At 43.7% G+C, this 13079-nt stretch overlaps 1 protein-coding gene across 5 annotated transcripts in view; it reads left to right on the top strand.

Annotated features, from left to right (window-relative positions):
• Positions 1-1652: 1652 nt before the first annotated feature.
• The window catches only part of slc2a4rg (SLC2A4 regulator), a 59676-nt gene continuing 48249 nt past the window's right edge, over positions 1653-13079 (top strand). Inside the window, exons 1-2 of one of the 5 annotated variants that reach the window (XM_062540715.1) lie at positions 1653-2133; positions 4016-4266. In XM_062540715.1, coding sequence (XP_062396699.1) covers positions 1843-2133; positions 4016-4266 — 542 coding nt within the window. In that variant the 5' untranslated portion in view covers positions 1653-1842. Of the gene's footprint in view, positions 2134-3201; positions 3882-4015; positions 4267-13079 lie in introns of those variants that run through there. The other 4 variants (XM_062540716.1, XM_062540717.1, XM_062540718.1 and 1 more) reach the window with 4 other exon arrangements.

Below are 13079 nucleotides of genomic sequence, written 5' to 3'. Positions count from 1 at the left end.
AATTAATGACATAATTATGAAGTATGCACAATGATGAGTCTGTGTGAGGGTGTCAGGGGGTCAGATTATGCTGTTCAGATAGACATTGCTAATGTTATAATAGAAATATATTTTATGTCTTGGTTGTATAGTGGGTTGTGAACGGCAATGACCTGTCAGAGCAAGTTCTACTTCCTTTTCAAATTATTTTGCTTTTCTAGTCCCATGTCTGCAAATCAATTAGACTGGGTGTACTTTTTAATTGGCTTGAAAACGAACAGGGTGCGTACACTGTATATAAATGCCAGCTTGTGTCCTATTTTACTTATGTGAAAAAGATTGTATGTTTTTTTTAATCAAGATATCATTCATGATATTGTGGTCAAATTTATACTTTTGTAATAAAGTTGCACCTTAAAATATGTTGTGTGTCTTCGTAGAATAAACTCCAAAAGATCAACCTACTAAATATAATTGTAAATGTAGCCTACTTTTGCGTAATTGTTAATTTTCTGAAAAATCAGACACCAGTTTCGAAAGACAGAGTCATTCTGTTGGCTCTCTCGAAGGACGGATGGAGCCGTTCATATTTAACCTCGCCAACGCTTTTGTCAGCGGAACGGAGGCGAGGAAAAAAATATTAGCAATGTCCAAACGTGTTGAATGGCTGCACAGCACAATAAGTCGTCACCTGGTCTAAGCTGGCTGATGCTGTAGGCTACATAATGCTACATTAGTGCAGTTACTCACAGCAGGATGTCGTTGCCCAGCGATTTGAAACAGTGTGACATAAATGTTGTAATACTATGGTTATAAGAAGGCTACACCCTGAAACTCATTTTTAAAATCCTTTTTTTTTTTTTTTTTACAGAAACGACTTTTTTAAATGCACTATTATTACTGAGCACATGCCTAAAAGACAACCAAAAAGTTACATAATCCGTAAGCTGCTGATTCTCCACGGTGAGGGAGGAGCCATTGCGTACGGGAGAAGACTCACATAGCCTATCTGTTGAAATGTCTGCACGTCTACAACGTAGCTCCGAGGTGCCTAGGCTAGAATTTCTTATTGCCTGTTTATATCAACGGACTTAAGTACGAAAAGTCGTATGGTAGGCTATTTGGGCTTTCCGAGTGATGATAGGCTATGCCATTTCAGACCTGCACTATTAATGTAACAATGCCATTCCATTTGAATGGGTAGGCCTATAGGGGATATTTGTAACAAGTAGGCTAGGCAGATATTAAATTGACAAAATATGTGTTTAGTCATAGGCTACTAGTAGGCCTAGGTATACATTAAGGTAAAGTAAAAGTGCATTAAGTGAATGATATGAAGGCTTATGGAAGGCATATAAATCTAGCAATGCGCTTGCAAGACAAAAACACAAGTACAGAGTATCTAGCCAAGGCTACCCGATGCAGCAGCTTCAGCTTGTTTTTCTCGCGCACCGGCCGGCATATCGTCGAGACACACCTCCGCAGTGTTAGGGGAAAAAATGTGACATTTTCCAAACCAGCCAATCAGATTGTAAATTGCAATGGCTGCATGCCAAAACGACGTGTTTATGTATGCCGACAACCAATCAGACTGAATGAGAGGCTGGACGTTGCGAATCTCGCCTGGTTGCACGCGCAGGAGAGTGTGGGCGTGGCGTTCATTTGGAGGAAAAAAGCAAAACAATCTTTTATTCCCTGACCGGTTGGCTGTAGTTGTCTGGTTGGTAGAAAATCTAGTTGGTAGTATTGCGAAAAGCTAAGCTCTAGTCAAGACAATCTTGTTAAATGTATAATTTCTTCTTCTGTACTAAGGTCTTTAGAAAGCTAGTTATCTTTCTTTAGATACACTTTTCCTGACTAAAAATGACTTCCAAGCGCCTCCTCGATAAGTCCCTAGCCGGCATACGGTTCGGTGGTGAGGCTTCGAGTCGAACTAGTAACAGCACGTATGCAGGGAATACCGCCGGGCATGCTGAGACTGTCACGGCAATGGATTGCGGAGTGATACTGACATGTAAAAATGTGTCTTCGCCGGGAAGAGTTTTTAGTCCAATGTTGGACAACAGCACTTTGAAAGAATGTATCAGCAACGATTCTGTTGTCAACGGAGTTGGTTTGAAGTCAGGGAGAGAAAAGCACCTTGACCTGAAAAAAGTAGGTGTTGTTATGTCTAGTCTTGTGCATGTTTGCCATTGTAAGTTTATCTGGCAGTTAATGGTTGATGGTTAAAATAATTTAATTTGTATCTGCATGTCCTGCTTCTTTAATGATCAAGTTCTTGAAATGGTCTTTTGAAGAAAGTTTCACTGTTTGGGTCCAGTGCACGGTAGCCTATTCGGCTTGGTTGTGCTGCGCTCTAAAACTTGCGTGCTGCTCCGTGGAGAGCTTGCTGTAGCTTAGCACAACTATTCAACACCAACGACAGCACTCCTAAAAATAGAATATAAATTGTACAACAACCATACAGAAGCTCTTGTTTTAAAATGGCGACTTGTTCAAAGTTTAAAAGGGAAAGTGGGTTGGGACGTTAACCAAATCTCCCCTCCCCCACCCCGGTTTCATTAACCTACAAGCCTTGTCTTGACTGCGCCACACACCGGCATTTGGCGCAGGCCCGGTTGAACGCAGGCAGAGGGGGGCGTCAGTCGACGATTCTGGTGCCACCGACATTCGGTTGATTAGTCTATTACCGATAAAATGTCCATAGCCTATACAAACAAGTGGTTTGAAGTAAAGGCTACAGACGAAGACCAGAGTATGTTATTCACAAATGCTACATTTATATTTCATCAGCATATTTCACCAACATATTCCGGCTTATTCTGAATTTGTCTCTTTACTATGGCTAGAAAGCCGCAGAAAAAAGCAATTTCGAATGTGGAAAAACAGTTGGTGCCTGATAAAATTCTCCCGGCGTATGACACGCCCCCCCAGTCTCAACTTTGTTTTCTTCGATGTCAGAAATGCCGTGGTCAACGCCATGTTCATCCACAGAGTTCTCGTGGAGGAACGTTTTTTTCCATTTGCCTTATTTCCTCGTAGTTTAAACTTGTTTACATGCTGTTTTGCGTAAACTAGTTGGCTCACCATCAGTCGGAAACTAATCTATGCGAGGAAGATGTTTCACTCTGCTGGACATACAAAAAATAGCATTAAAATGCTCTGCAAGTTTAGCTTCCTGTTTGTATTTCGTGCGATACTAACGCCCATATCCATGCCATTTGAGATAACTTTGACTCCATAGCAGGCCTCTTTATTCAAGCTGTTGTAGGCTAGATTTGGTTAATTTGTCCCAGGGATTTGAGACTTCTTTTGGGATGTTTAGGGAGTCCAAGAATTAGACGTTTAGTTAGGCCTACAGTGCATATTCAATTGTGTCACTATCAACAAAACACAAAAGGGAGGCACCAAATATCTCAGCTGCAAGTAATCTGGTGTATTTGACACATATGTTGCCCTGATGTACAGTTCATCACTGTGTAACTATACTCTTCTATTGGTCAGACAGATTTGGTTGTCAAACACTATCCACTGCAGCAGAATGCAGCACAAATATATTGTCATTTCCAAAATATTGCATTTCTGTAGTGAAATACTGAAAAGTGCAGTAGTGTGTAATGCAATGCAGTTTAATAATGTCTGAAATATCGGATAACGTGCATATAACTGCACGAATGATTTGTCCCAAACGGCAGTTTTGACATTTGAAGTTGTGCAGCTGTGTTTTGTAAAGACTGAACCATAAAAATGATGAGAGAAGATTTAACTGTTGATTAGATGCTGCTTGACTATGTCTCTCCTTTAAAGTGTCACTATACTTTTGTGCAACATGACAGGCTGTCTCAGTACACTCAGCTGGCTACAATAACAACATACTGGAGCTTTTGGGGAAATGCATCTGGGTGAAAATTCTTCATAATCTTTGTTGTATCTTGAGATTCTAGAACATTCTGTTGATCACTAAGTCATGTGTTAAAACTACTTCATGGCCCCTTAACCTGTCACAATCTTCCCATTCCCTCACTGTGTGCTTCAGGTGGGCTGTTCGGGCAACATGGACGAGAGTGACCTGATGGGCCCCTGTGGGGTCCTGAAGAATCCCAGCCCCATGCATCGCCTGATTCTGAACGGGCAGAAGCTAGACGACCAAATGCACTTGGAGCCCAGGCCCTCGGGCCACGAGGGTGGGGAGGCCAGGTCCCGCCTGCAGCCGCTGCTCTGCCCCGCCGGCTCGCCTGACGAGCGCCCCCCGCACGCGTCCTCGCACATCCCCGTCCCACGGAACAGGTACACACCCTTCTCTCTTTCACACCTTAACACTCTTTCTGTGTCGCTCTCTCTTGTTTTCTCTCTCGCTCAATCTGAGTTTTCTATTCCGTTTATTTCTTTCTATTTCTCTCTTCCGCTCTGTCTTGTTCCATATCTCTCTCTCTCTCGCTCTCTCTCTCTCTCTCACTGTCTCTCTCTCATTATTTTTTCACTGTGCCACATGCGCTGGCCCCAAACACAGGCTCCTATCACAGACTGGTTCAGGGACACAACAGCAGGGAAAGAGAGATAAGGCTGATTATGTAATAGCACCAAAGGGGTTTTGGAGGGAGAGAGAAAGAAACCCTAAGGCCATTTGTGCTTTGTTCAGCTGCATTTGTTTTCACAACCATCACCTCTATAGATCCACTGTTAATGGATCTATAACACTGTGTGTGTGTGTGTGTGTGTGTGTGTGTGTGTGTGTGTGTGTGTGTGTGTGTGTGTGTGTGTGCATGCGTGCGTGCGTGCGTGCGTGCGTGCGTGTGTGTGTTTGTCAGGATGGTTATTAATTAACTGCCTGTGTTTGGCAGACAGTAGTATGCCACGACAGGTGAATAAAAATTAACCTCACCACAGATCTGGACTTTTCAGTAGTGGATTTGATCATAATTGTTATTCCATTATAATAAGCCTTAATTGAGCTGTCCATGATCACCTCACATAGTCTCAGTGTAATTACTATGTAAGTGCTAGCACTTCAGGGGACGTACAAGATGCAACATGCTCAGGTTTGTTCTCCACTACACTGGTTCAACATATGGCTATGTGCTATATTATGTCTGTGTGTGTGTGTGTGTGTGTGTGTGTGTGTGTGTGTGTGTGTGTGTGTGTGTGTGTGTGTGTGTGGCTGTATCATCCTTGCTTTATCAGGGCATAAGTGTTTGTTTTTCACTTGGAGAGAATTATAGGGGAGAGGATGAAAAATAGCACACTGCCAATCCACACTCTTTAGCCTTCACTGGTTAACCCCCACTTGTTTGCCCTCCTCAGTGGATAATAATTTTGATCAGGCGCTCACTGAATAGAAAGCCTTCTTCTTAGCAACAACTGTGCTGGAACACTAGATGCACCTAAAGGTGTCAATCCTGCAAGTGCTGCCTATCCTGAATGTTGTCTCTGTGCGATTTTATGTTCGAAATGCAAAACTCCCCGATAGCTATGCAAATGGGACATGTTTGTCTCTTCGTACTGACTGACGGGAGTTTACATGCGGTGATAGATGATGGCACTGGATCCGGCTGCCTGTGTGATCTGACATCAGGGCGTCTCGTTTGGTTTTACTGCCAGTTTTATGATCGCCCCACCGCTTGATATACCTGCCCCCCCCAAGTGCTTGTGTTATGTTTGTTTGTGTGTGTGTGTGTGTGTGTGTGTGTGTGTGTGTGTGTGTGTGTGTGTGTCTGCGCATGCGGATGTGTGTGTGTGTGCGTGTGTGTGTGTGTGTATGCATATGTGTATGGGCGTGCTTAAGCTTCTTTGCCATTGTTTTCAGTTCAAACATAAAAGCGATGTCCCGCTGTGTTAAGAGTAGTTGGTGGCGCTAGGTTTTCTTTTTTTCCCTGGATGGCACCACACTCTACTACACACCTTTGCCCAGCCCTTGAATTTTGTTTTGCTGCAAACAAAAGTTTACTTGTGTTTGGAAAAACTGAAGCAGCACAAACAAAATTGTGATATTAACCATTGCCCTGTCATTAAAAAAAATCAATTAAAATGAATGAATATTCATTTCAATTTGTGGTAGGTCTGTTGGGCATGGTGGTGGGATTTGTAATTGTGTGCCTGGCACTGACGACCGGGATCACTGCTCACTGATCATTTTCACTGCTGTGTCCTAGTCCTAAAAGGCTACCTGTTCACTGAAGCAAGCTTATCTTACTGACCTTTACAGACAAAAAAACTCCTTTTCAAGATTGTGTTTTTGCCAAAATCCATCAGTGTGAGCTCCATTGCATGAGGAAACCACTCAGCAGAGGTCTGTAAAGGATGACCTTGGATACTCCAACTTTGTGGCTTAACATAAAGCCATTGTCAGTGTGGTCTGTGTTAACTTGCTTGTGTTTGTGCCAAAAATCCATCAAGAGGAGACCCATGGTATAAGGGTGAACAACACTAAGCCTCATTGGTGCCCAAAAGAAATGAAACATTTGAAAGTTCAAGTTTGTGCCATGTGACTGATGACCCAGTGTCTGTGATCAGCTGAAAGAGGCTGGATCTACAAGCAGGGGTTGGGGAAAGCACCAATGCCAGTATCAGCAGATATTTCCCCAGGATCAGCCCTAAACAGAAATAGATACATCTTAGACAGCATAGCAGCAACTGTGGTGTTCAAACATGCAGGCATGCGTGGCTGAAATGTCCAGAATGCAATGCAATGCTTTTCTTTTCATTAGAAGCCGTTTTGACTTTTTATATCAGCTACTTTGTGGTCCAGTCTGATCTGAATTGGTTCTCTGAGAGGGACAGAGGAACTGCATTTAAGAAGGCAACAATGTCAAATGGTCCTTGTTGTTGCTCAAACATATTTCCAGTGATGTTGCATAACCTGGAATATTACAGAGCTCAAGGTTTCCGAAATAAGAGAGAAATAACCCAGGACTGACTCCTGGCTACCTTGCAATCTCCCCACACCTGAGGCTCATTATGAGGACTACCGTGTGGAATTTTGTATGTGTGTGTGTGTGGGTGGGGGGTATTATGTTTATAGGGGGATGTCAGATGTGGTTTTTGCCATTAAGAAGGGGAGAGTCTGTGAATATTAGTGACTACCATAACTCCATTACAGTAGCAGTGGTAGCATATAATAAGCATTCATCATTTTGCATTAATGTTTTGAGCCATGGCCATTAGAAGTCTTAAAAATAATTCTTAGAGTTGTGACTGTTTAGAAATGATCCAGGTCTTTTTGGATTTGCTTTGATTAAACTGTTCTGATTGAACAGCAACACTAGCACAAGTTAGAAATACATTATGTCAGAACATGATGCTTTCATGAAAATGAAGACAACAAAAAGCATGCAAAAAACATGAGTGAACTCAAACAGATTGAAAAACATGGAGGACCTATCATCAGTCCTAAGTGGAGAGAGACTCAGTTGGATAGAATCACTTAAAGTTACAGCAGCGCAAATCCAATTATAGTCACGGTAGTGCAGTGAAGCGGGAAGGCATCTGTGATGTACTGATTTGATAATATGCCCAACTGATGAAATTCATGTCCACACTCCACCTTGGGTGTTTGTCCCGTGGACAAGCCTAGGCATGCCTGAGCCTTGAGCGGGCGGACACACACCCACTCACACACACACACACACACACACACACACACACACACACACACACACATACATACTCACACACACCCGCACACACATACAGTATATATACACAGTACACACACACACACACACACACACACACACACACACACACACACACACACACACTGCTGCTCAGGGCTCTGGGCTGGGTTCATTGGCTCTGAGGCACAGTATAGTAAGCAGGTCTTATCAGCGTTAAGCGGCAGCCAGAGCACGGCACTGAAACAAAAAGGCGTTCTGGGGGAGGACTGAGACAGCCAGGCTGATTTCATCAGTTCTGACACGAGTGAGGAGTGACGAGCACAGGAAGCACATCCACTCACCATCGAAATCAGAATACAAGATACACATCCATACCATAGATATCAAAACACAAGATAAACATCCAACCATAGAAATCAAAGCGCAGAACACACAGCCAGCTATAGAAATCAGTGCACAAGAGATAGCCTACACATCCTAACCACAGAAACAGAGTCAGCTGTGACACTGCTACAACACTGCATTGAAAGCTCATTTTGTGATGAGCCATCAGTCCTCACAATCTCACAATCAGATACAAAATCAGGCAGAGATGTGACCACCACTCTGTTGAGGTAGACAGCCCCCCCCCCCCCCCCCGACCTACTCACACACACACACACACACACACACACACACACATTTAACAAACCCTCCTGCAGCCAGCAGAATTATAGAGCCAGCCCAGCCTCCCCTCCAACCCCACTGTCCAGGAGAGAGATCAGTCTTCTCCCATGCGAGACGCTGAGTGGGTGAAGGCCAGGAGCCCCCCTGCTCCACCCCAACCCCTCCTCAATCTGGAAGTCATTTGGAGGGGAATGGTGCGCCCCTCCACCCACCAACACTGCAAGGTTCCCTGACAGTGCATGGATATGGTGTGCTTTTATTTCCATTTGCGGTCATGTGGACATACCACACCATGTGTGTACGTGTGTGTGTGTGTGTGTGTGTGTGTGTGTCTCTGTGTGTGTGTGTGTGTGGAATATGACTCATTAAACATTCTTTGTATTATCCTGGGTCTCCTATCTAGCTCCATATGCATATACAGAGGCATTCTCTCTCCCACTATCTCTCCCACTCTCTACCTCTATCTCTCCCACTCTCTCTCTATGTTTCTATGTCACACATGCACGGACACATATCCATGCACAGAAAAGACACACACACACACACACACATTTATTTATATTTTATCTTGAGCATGTTGGTATGCCCTAGCTTAAGATGACCCCGTGTTTATGTTAGAGTGTGTGAATGTCAGCCCCTCGCTCCCTCGACTGAGCGAACCAGATTAGCATGACACGCGTGATGGGTTAGCCCTCCGCGTTATAGGAATCGCTAGGGTCGAAGGTCACACGGTCGTGGATGGAGACGCGAGGTGAATGACTGGAGTTGCCATGGCAGCCAGAATGCAGAGCATATCTTGTATGTTCCAGCTGCTCATTTGTCTGGTTTAGCCATTAATTACCCCTCCCCACCAAGACACTCACACACAGACACACACACACACACACACACTCACATACAAACCGCCTGACATTCAGTTGGCCCATGTTTGATTCCCTAACCTGCTGTTGTGAATCTGTATTGCTTTGGATCAAAGCGTCTACTAAATATCAGTCAACTTTAACATTAACATTGTGCTGTAACCACCAGCCAGGAGCCCAAACTAGGCTGTGCGGTGAGGAGAACTGCCTGGGACTATTTCCTGATCCCAATCCAAGCGTCCCGTTCCGCCTGCTAGCCTGCCCTGATGTTATTGACTCGAGCAGGGCCCCACTCTAAGTGGTCCAGATTCTCGCCTTGGCCTAGTTTTTCACCACAAATCACCCCCGAAACTGCAGAGGGGGAACTGAAAGCGATGTGTGTGAGGTGTTTTTTTTCTTTGTCTAATGCCTGCATGAGTGTGATGTTTGGTTCCCTGTTTGGGCGGTGGTGTATCATAATGCAAACCAAAGAGGGTCAGAGTCAGGCCGATCTGAGGGCTGTGTACAATGGCAGCAGAGTCAGGTCATAAAGACCTTTACTGGGGTAAACATGCTGATGCCAAATGCGTGTATGTGTGTGTGTGTGGGACTGGAGACAGGAACACCAGTGTCAAGATGATGTATGCCGTCAATATGCTGTAAATCCCTTTCAGTGAAAACGACTTGTAGGTGACTATGTAAATGGGAGCGGAGGGAAGAAATATGTGATAGTTTATTTATGTCAAGAGATTTATACCAACAGCACACACACACACACACACACACACACACACACACACACACACACACACACATCTGAATTGTGAGGGTGTCATTCCTCCATACAGTTATTGAAAAGAGGGCAACTCTCCAAATGAGCATATTTCTACCTGTAACAGCTGGTGGTTGTTCTTGGATTAGTGTATTATAATAATATAAAAGATAATATAGACCACTAGTCCTTCTTTAAAAATAGATAAACACGAAGAATAGGATCCCAACATGCACCACAGCACAACCACTTATTACAAGTTATTTCAATTGCTGAAGCACAATTTTGAAAACAGAGACTGTTTTCAAAACACTACACCCAGTTAACACAACACCACACTCAAGTAGTAGCCTACTTTTTTTGTCCCCATGTCACAAATACAATCATTATATAATCTGATTTTGTTTGAAGCATTTGCACACTAGTGTGCTCAATACATTGTTCTCACAATTACCGAAACATATTTGCTCAGAATATAGTGTATGCTTGATTTTTTAGAGCACAAAAACATATTGGTGGAGCACAACACACAAGCTAAACCTGTACACAGAGAAAAAAAAATTCTGTCTACATTTCTAAATTATATAGCTAGAAATCTAGATGTCCTTAGCGGCAGCAAATCTAATTTGCCGGGGTAGTCTAGCAACTCTTTGTTGACTTGGGAGCTGGGCTTTGGTAGGGAAAGTTGGTGGGCGGGCTTAACATAATGATTACTGACATACTGTACGATCAGAAGTTGCGACCGTTAAGCATCCTGCTACTTGACAACAAGAAGATGATTTGTTTAGAGCTATCCTTTTGCGTGGAGAGGGAATTTGAAAGACAACCGTCTATCCCACCCCTCCGATTGAGCCCTGCTATGGTGAATTTCTAGACCCTACGTCTTGATGTGGGTCTAGCTCGCTAGACTATAAATGATACGCAAAATGAAACTAAATAAACACGCCTGCCAAATGAATAAATGTAAATCACTCAATACATATATTAATTTCAGAGGTGGAAAAGTCAAGCTTCAGAAAGTAAAAGTCCTACCACAAATCTGTGCCAAACATTCACTTAAACCAGCTGATTCTAATTAGCACAATTCTTCAGCCAGGTGGAGCACCTAATTGATGAGATCACCTGTGTAACTGTAAGTGCACAGATAGAACCAATACATGATTGAACTTTTACTTTCTGAAGCTGGACTTTTCCACCTCTGGTTACAGTAATTTCCAAATGAATGTTGCACAATCTGTCTTTGCTCTCATACTCCCCCAGGTTTCCCTCTCCGTCTGCCTCTCCCATTCCTGCTACAGTTTTCCCATCCCATTCACACTCTTCCTCTTCATCCCAATCAAAACACTGCCTGAGCCTTGCCCCGCCAACCTAGATATTCTTTCAGGGAGATCTAGTCTGTGAATTCACTTTGTGAATGAGTTTGGATTTTTCCAGGCTGACATTGTTCCATTTCTTCCAGAAAGAGTCGTGAAGCATTAGGGGTTAACCATATTCAATTGAAAGTTAAAGATAGATAACAATGATTAATCCTTAAATGATTACAGCAACATAGGAATAACAATAAGACGATCATATCAAGAGTCTTTGGCAGATACGTAGGCCCCGTCCTCAGTCCAGGTCCAGAAGCAGGGAGACCCTCACAGATCCGGCAGGAGCGGAGCCGACCAGCTGTACGGTTGGACGAGGCCAAACTGGTGGTGGTTAGGGAGGAAGGGTGGGAACATCGATTATCGGCACCTGAAAGTAGCAGGCAGGTGCAAAGTCATGCCATTATAAAGACTGATTCAGACAGGTGGTTGGTTAGAAGTGGTGGATGAATGAGTGAGCATTCCTGGCAGAGTGTATCGCTGACGCTTGTGTTTCTGTTGAAGACAAAGGCTCACCTGTTGTCTTTTAAAGTGCTATGGACAGGTTGTTGAGTTAACAGTTATGCAAAGCGTCTTTACACTCTGTTGTTGTGTTTGATTAGTTCATTTAAATGGGTGTGGTATTTAGGAAGGCAGTGCCTTGAAATAGCAAAGATGAACCATTGTCTGAGATTTAATGTAGAAATGCATTTAGAGTTTTGCAAATTACTGTGTGTAGAGTTTTACAAAAAGTATGAGGCCGACAATATACTTGTTGCATTAAACTTAGTACAAGTAGTGTTTTGCTCCTTGAGTGTAACATTTCGCTAACTGTGGAATATGGAGTGATTAAGCAATCAGAAGAAGAAACTGAGCTCAAACCCATTGTCAGTGGTGCTCATTTTCTGTAATCATGAAGAATTATTGGACCTCAGAACACTGGGTTGCCCATTCATTTAAAGAGAACTTCCTGCAACATTCCTAGGAGCCATGTAATAAAAATATCTTGCGTTATGAATGAGTGTAGGAGTGTTTTTTGGGCAGTGCAGATGAGCCCACAGTCAGAGAGCAGAGGGAGGCACTGGCTAACATCACCACGGTGTGTATCACAGGGAATGATTTAACTTCACACCTGTTTATTTGTTCATTTGTGTGTTTGTTTATATGGCCCCTCCTGAGAGAGAGAGAGAGAGAGAGAGAGAGAGAGAGAGAGAGAGAGAGAGAGAGAGAGAGACTAATCAGATGATGAGGTCACAGAGGCCCAAAAAGCCGTCTGTGGAAATCCTATTAGCCCCCCTTATCCTATTAGCGGTCATTAGCTGACTGACATTAGCGGCTCCACTCAAGCCATGAAGGGCCATTAGTAGCGTGTGTGTGTGTGTGGGATTGGGAGTGAGTAAACCTCGTTTTAGGCTGTTAGTGTAAACACACAATGCCAGGGCGCAGTGGCACTTGCTCACGCGGTGACTCAGAATAGATGACAGCGACTGGACGGCCTCCTGGTCATCCTGATTGAACGTGACATGGAACAGATGAGGCCATCCATTTCTTGCCTGGTGCCTGATACCATCAATGTTAAATCTCCCAGCCACATAGGCACACAAATGTGCAAACGCAAATACACACACAGAAACACACACACACACACACACACACACGCACGCGCGCACACACACACACACATTCAGTCGCATTCAGTCATCAGCAGTCATCAGCAGTCATCACTGTAAGGGAGTACAGAATGTAACCTGAGGACCTCTTCACTTTAGAAATCATCACCACGCTGCTTACCACTCTAGTCACCTTTGTCATATTGAGACACAGTGTGGCAAGTGTTTGTTTCATTTGACCCTATCTTGCATGA

Source organism: Sardina pilchardus, chromosome 7 (genome assembly GCF_963854185.1).
Source record: "Sardina pilchardus chromosome 7, fSarPil1.1, whole genome shotgun sequence".
In the NCBI taxonomy this organism is placed as follows: domain Eukaryota; kingdom Metazoa; phylum Chordata; class Actinopteri; order Clupeiformes; family Clupeidae; genus Sardina; species Sardina pilchardus.
The sequence above is the reverse complement of the archived record's forward strand: the minus strand, read 5'-3'. Positions and strand labels throughout refer to the sequence as shown.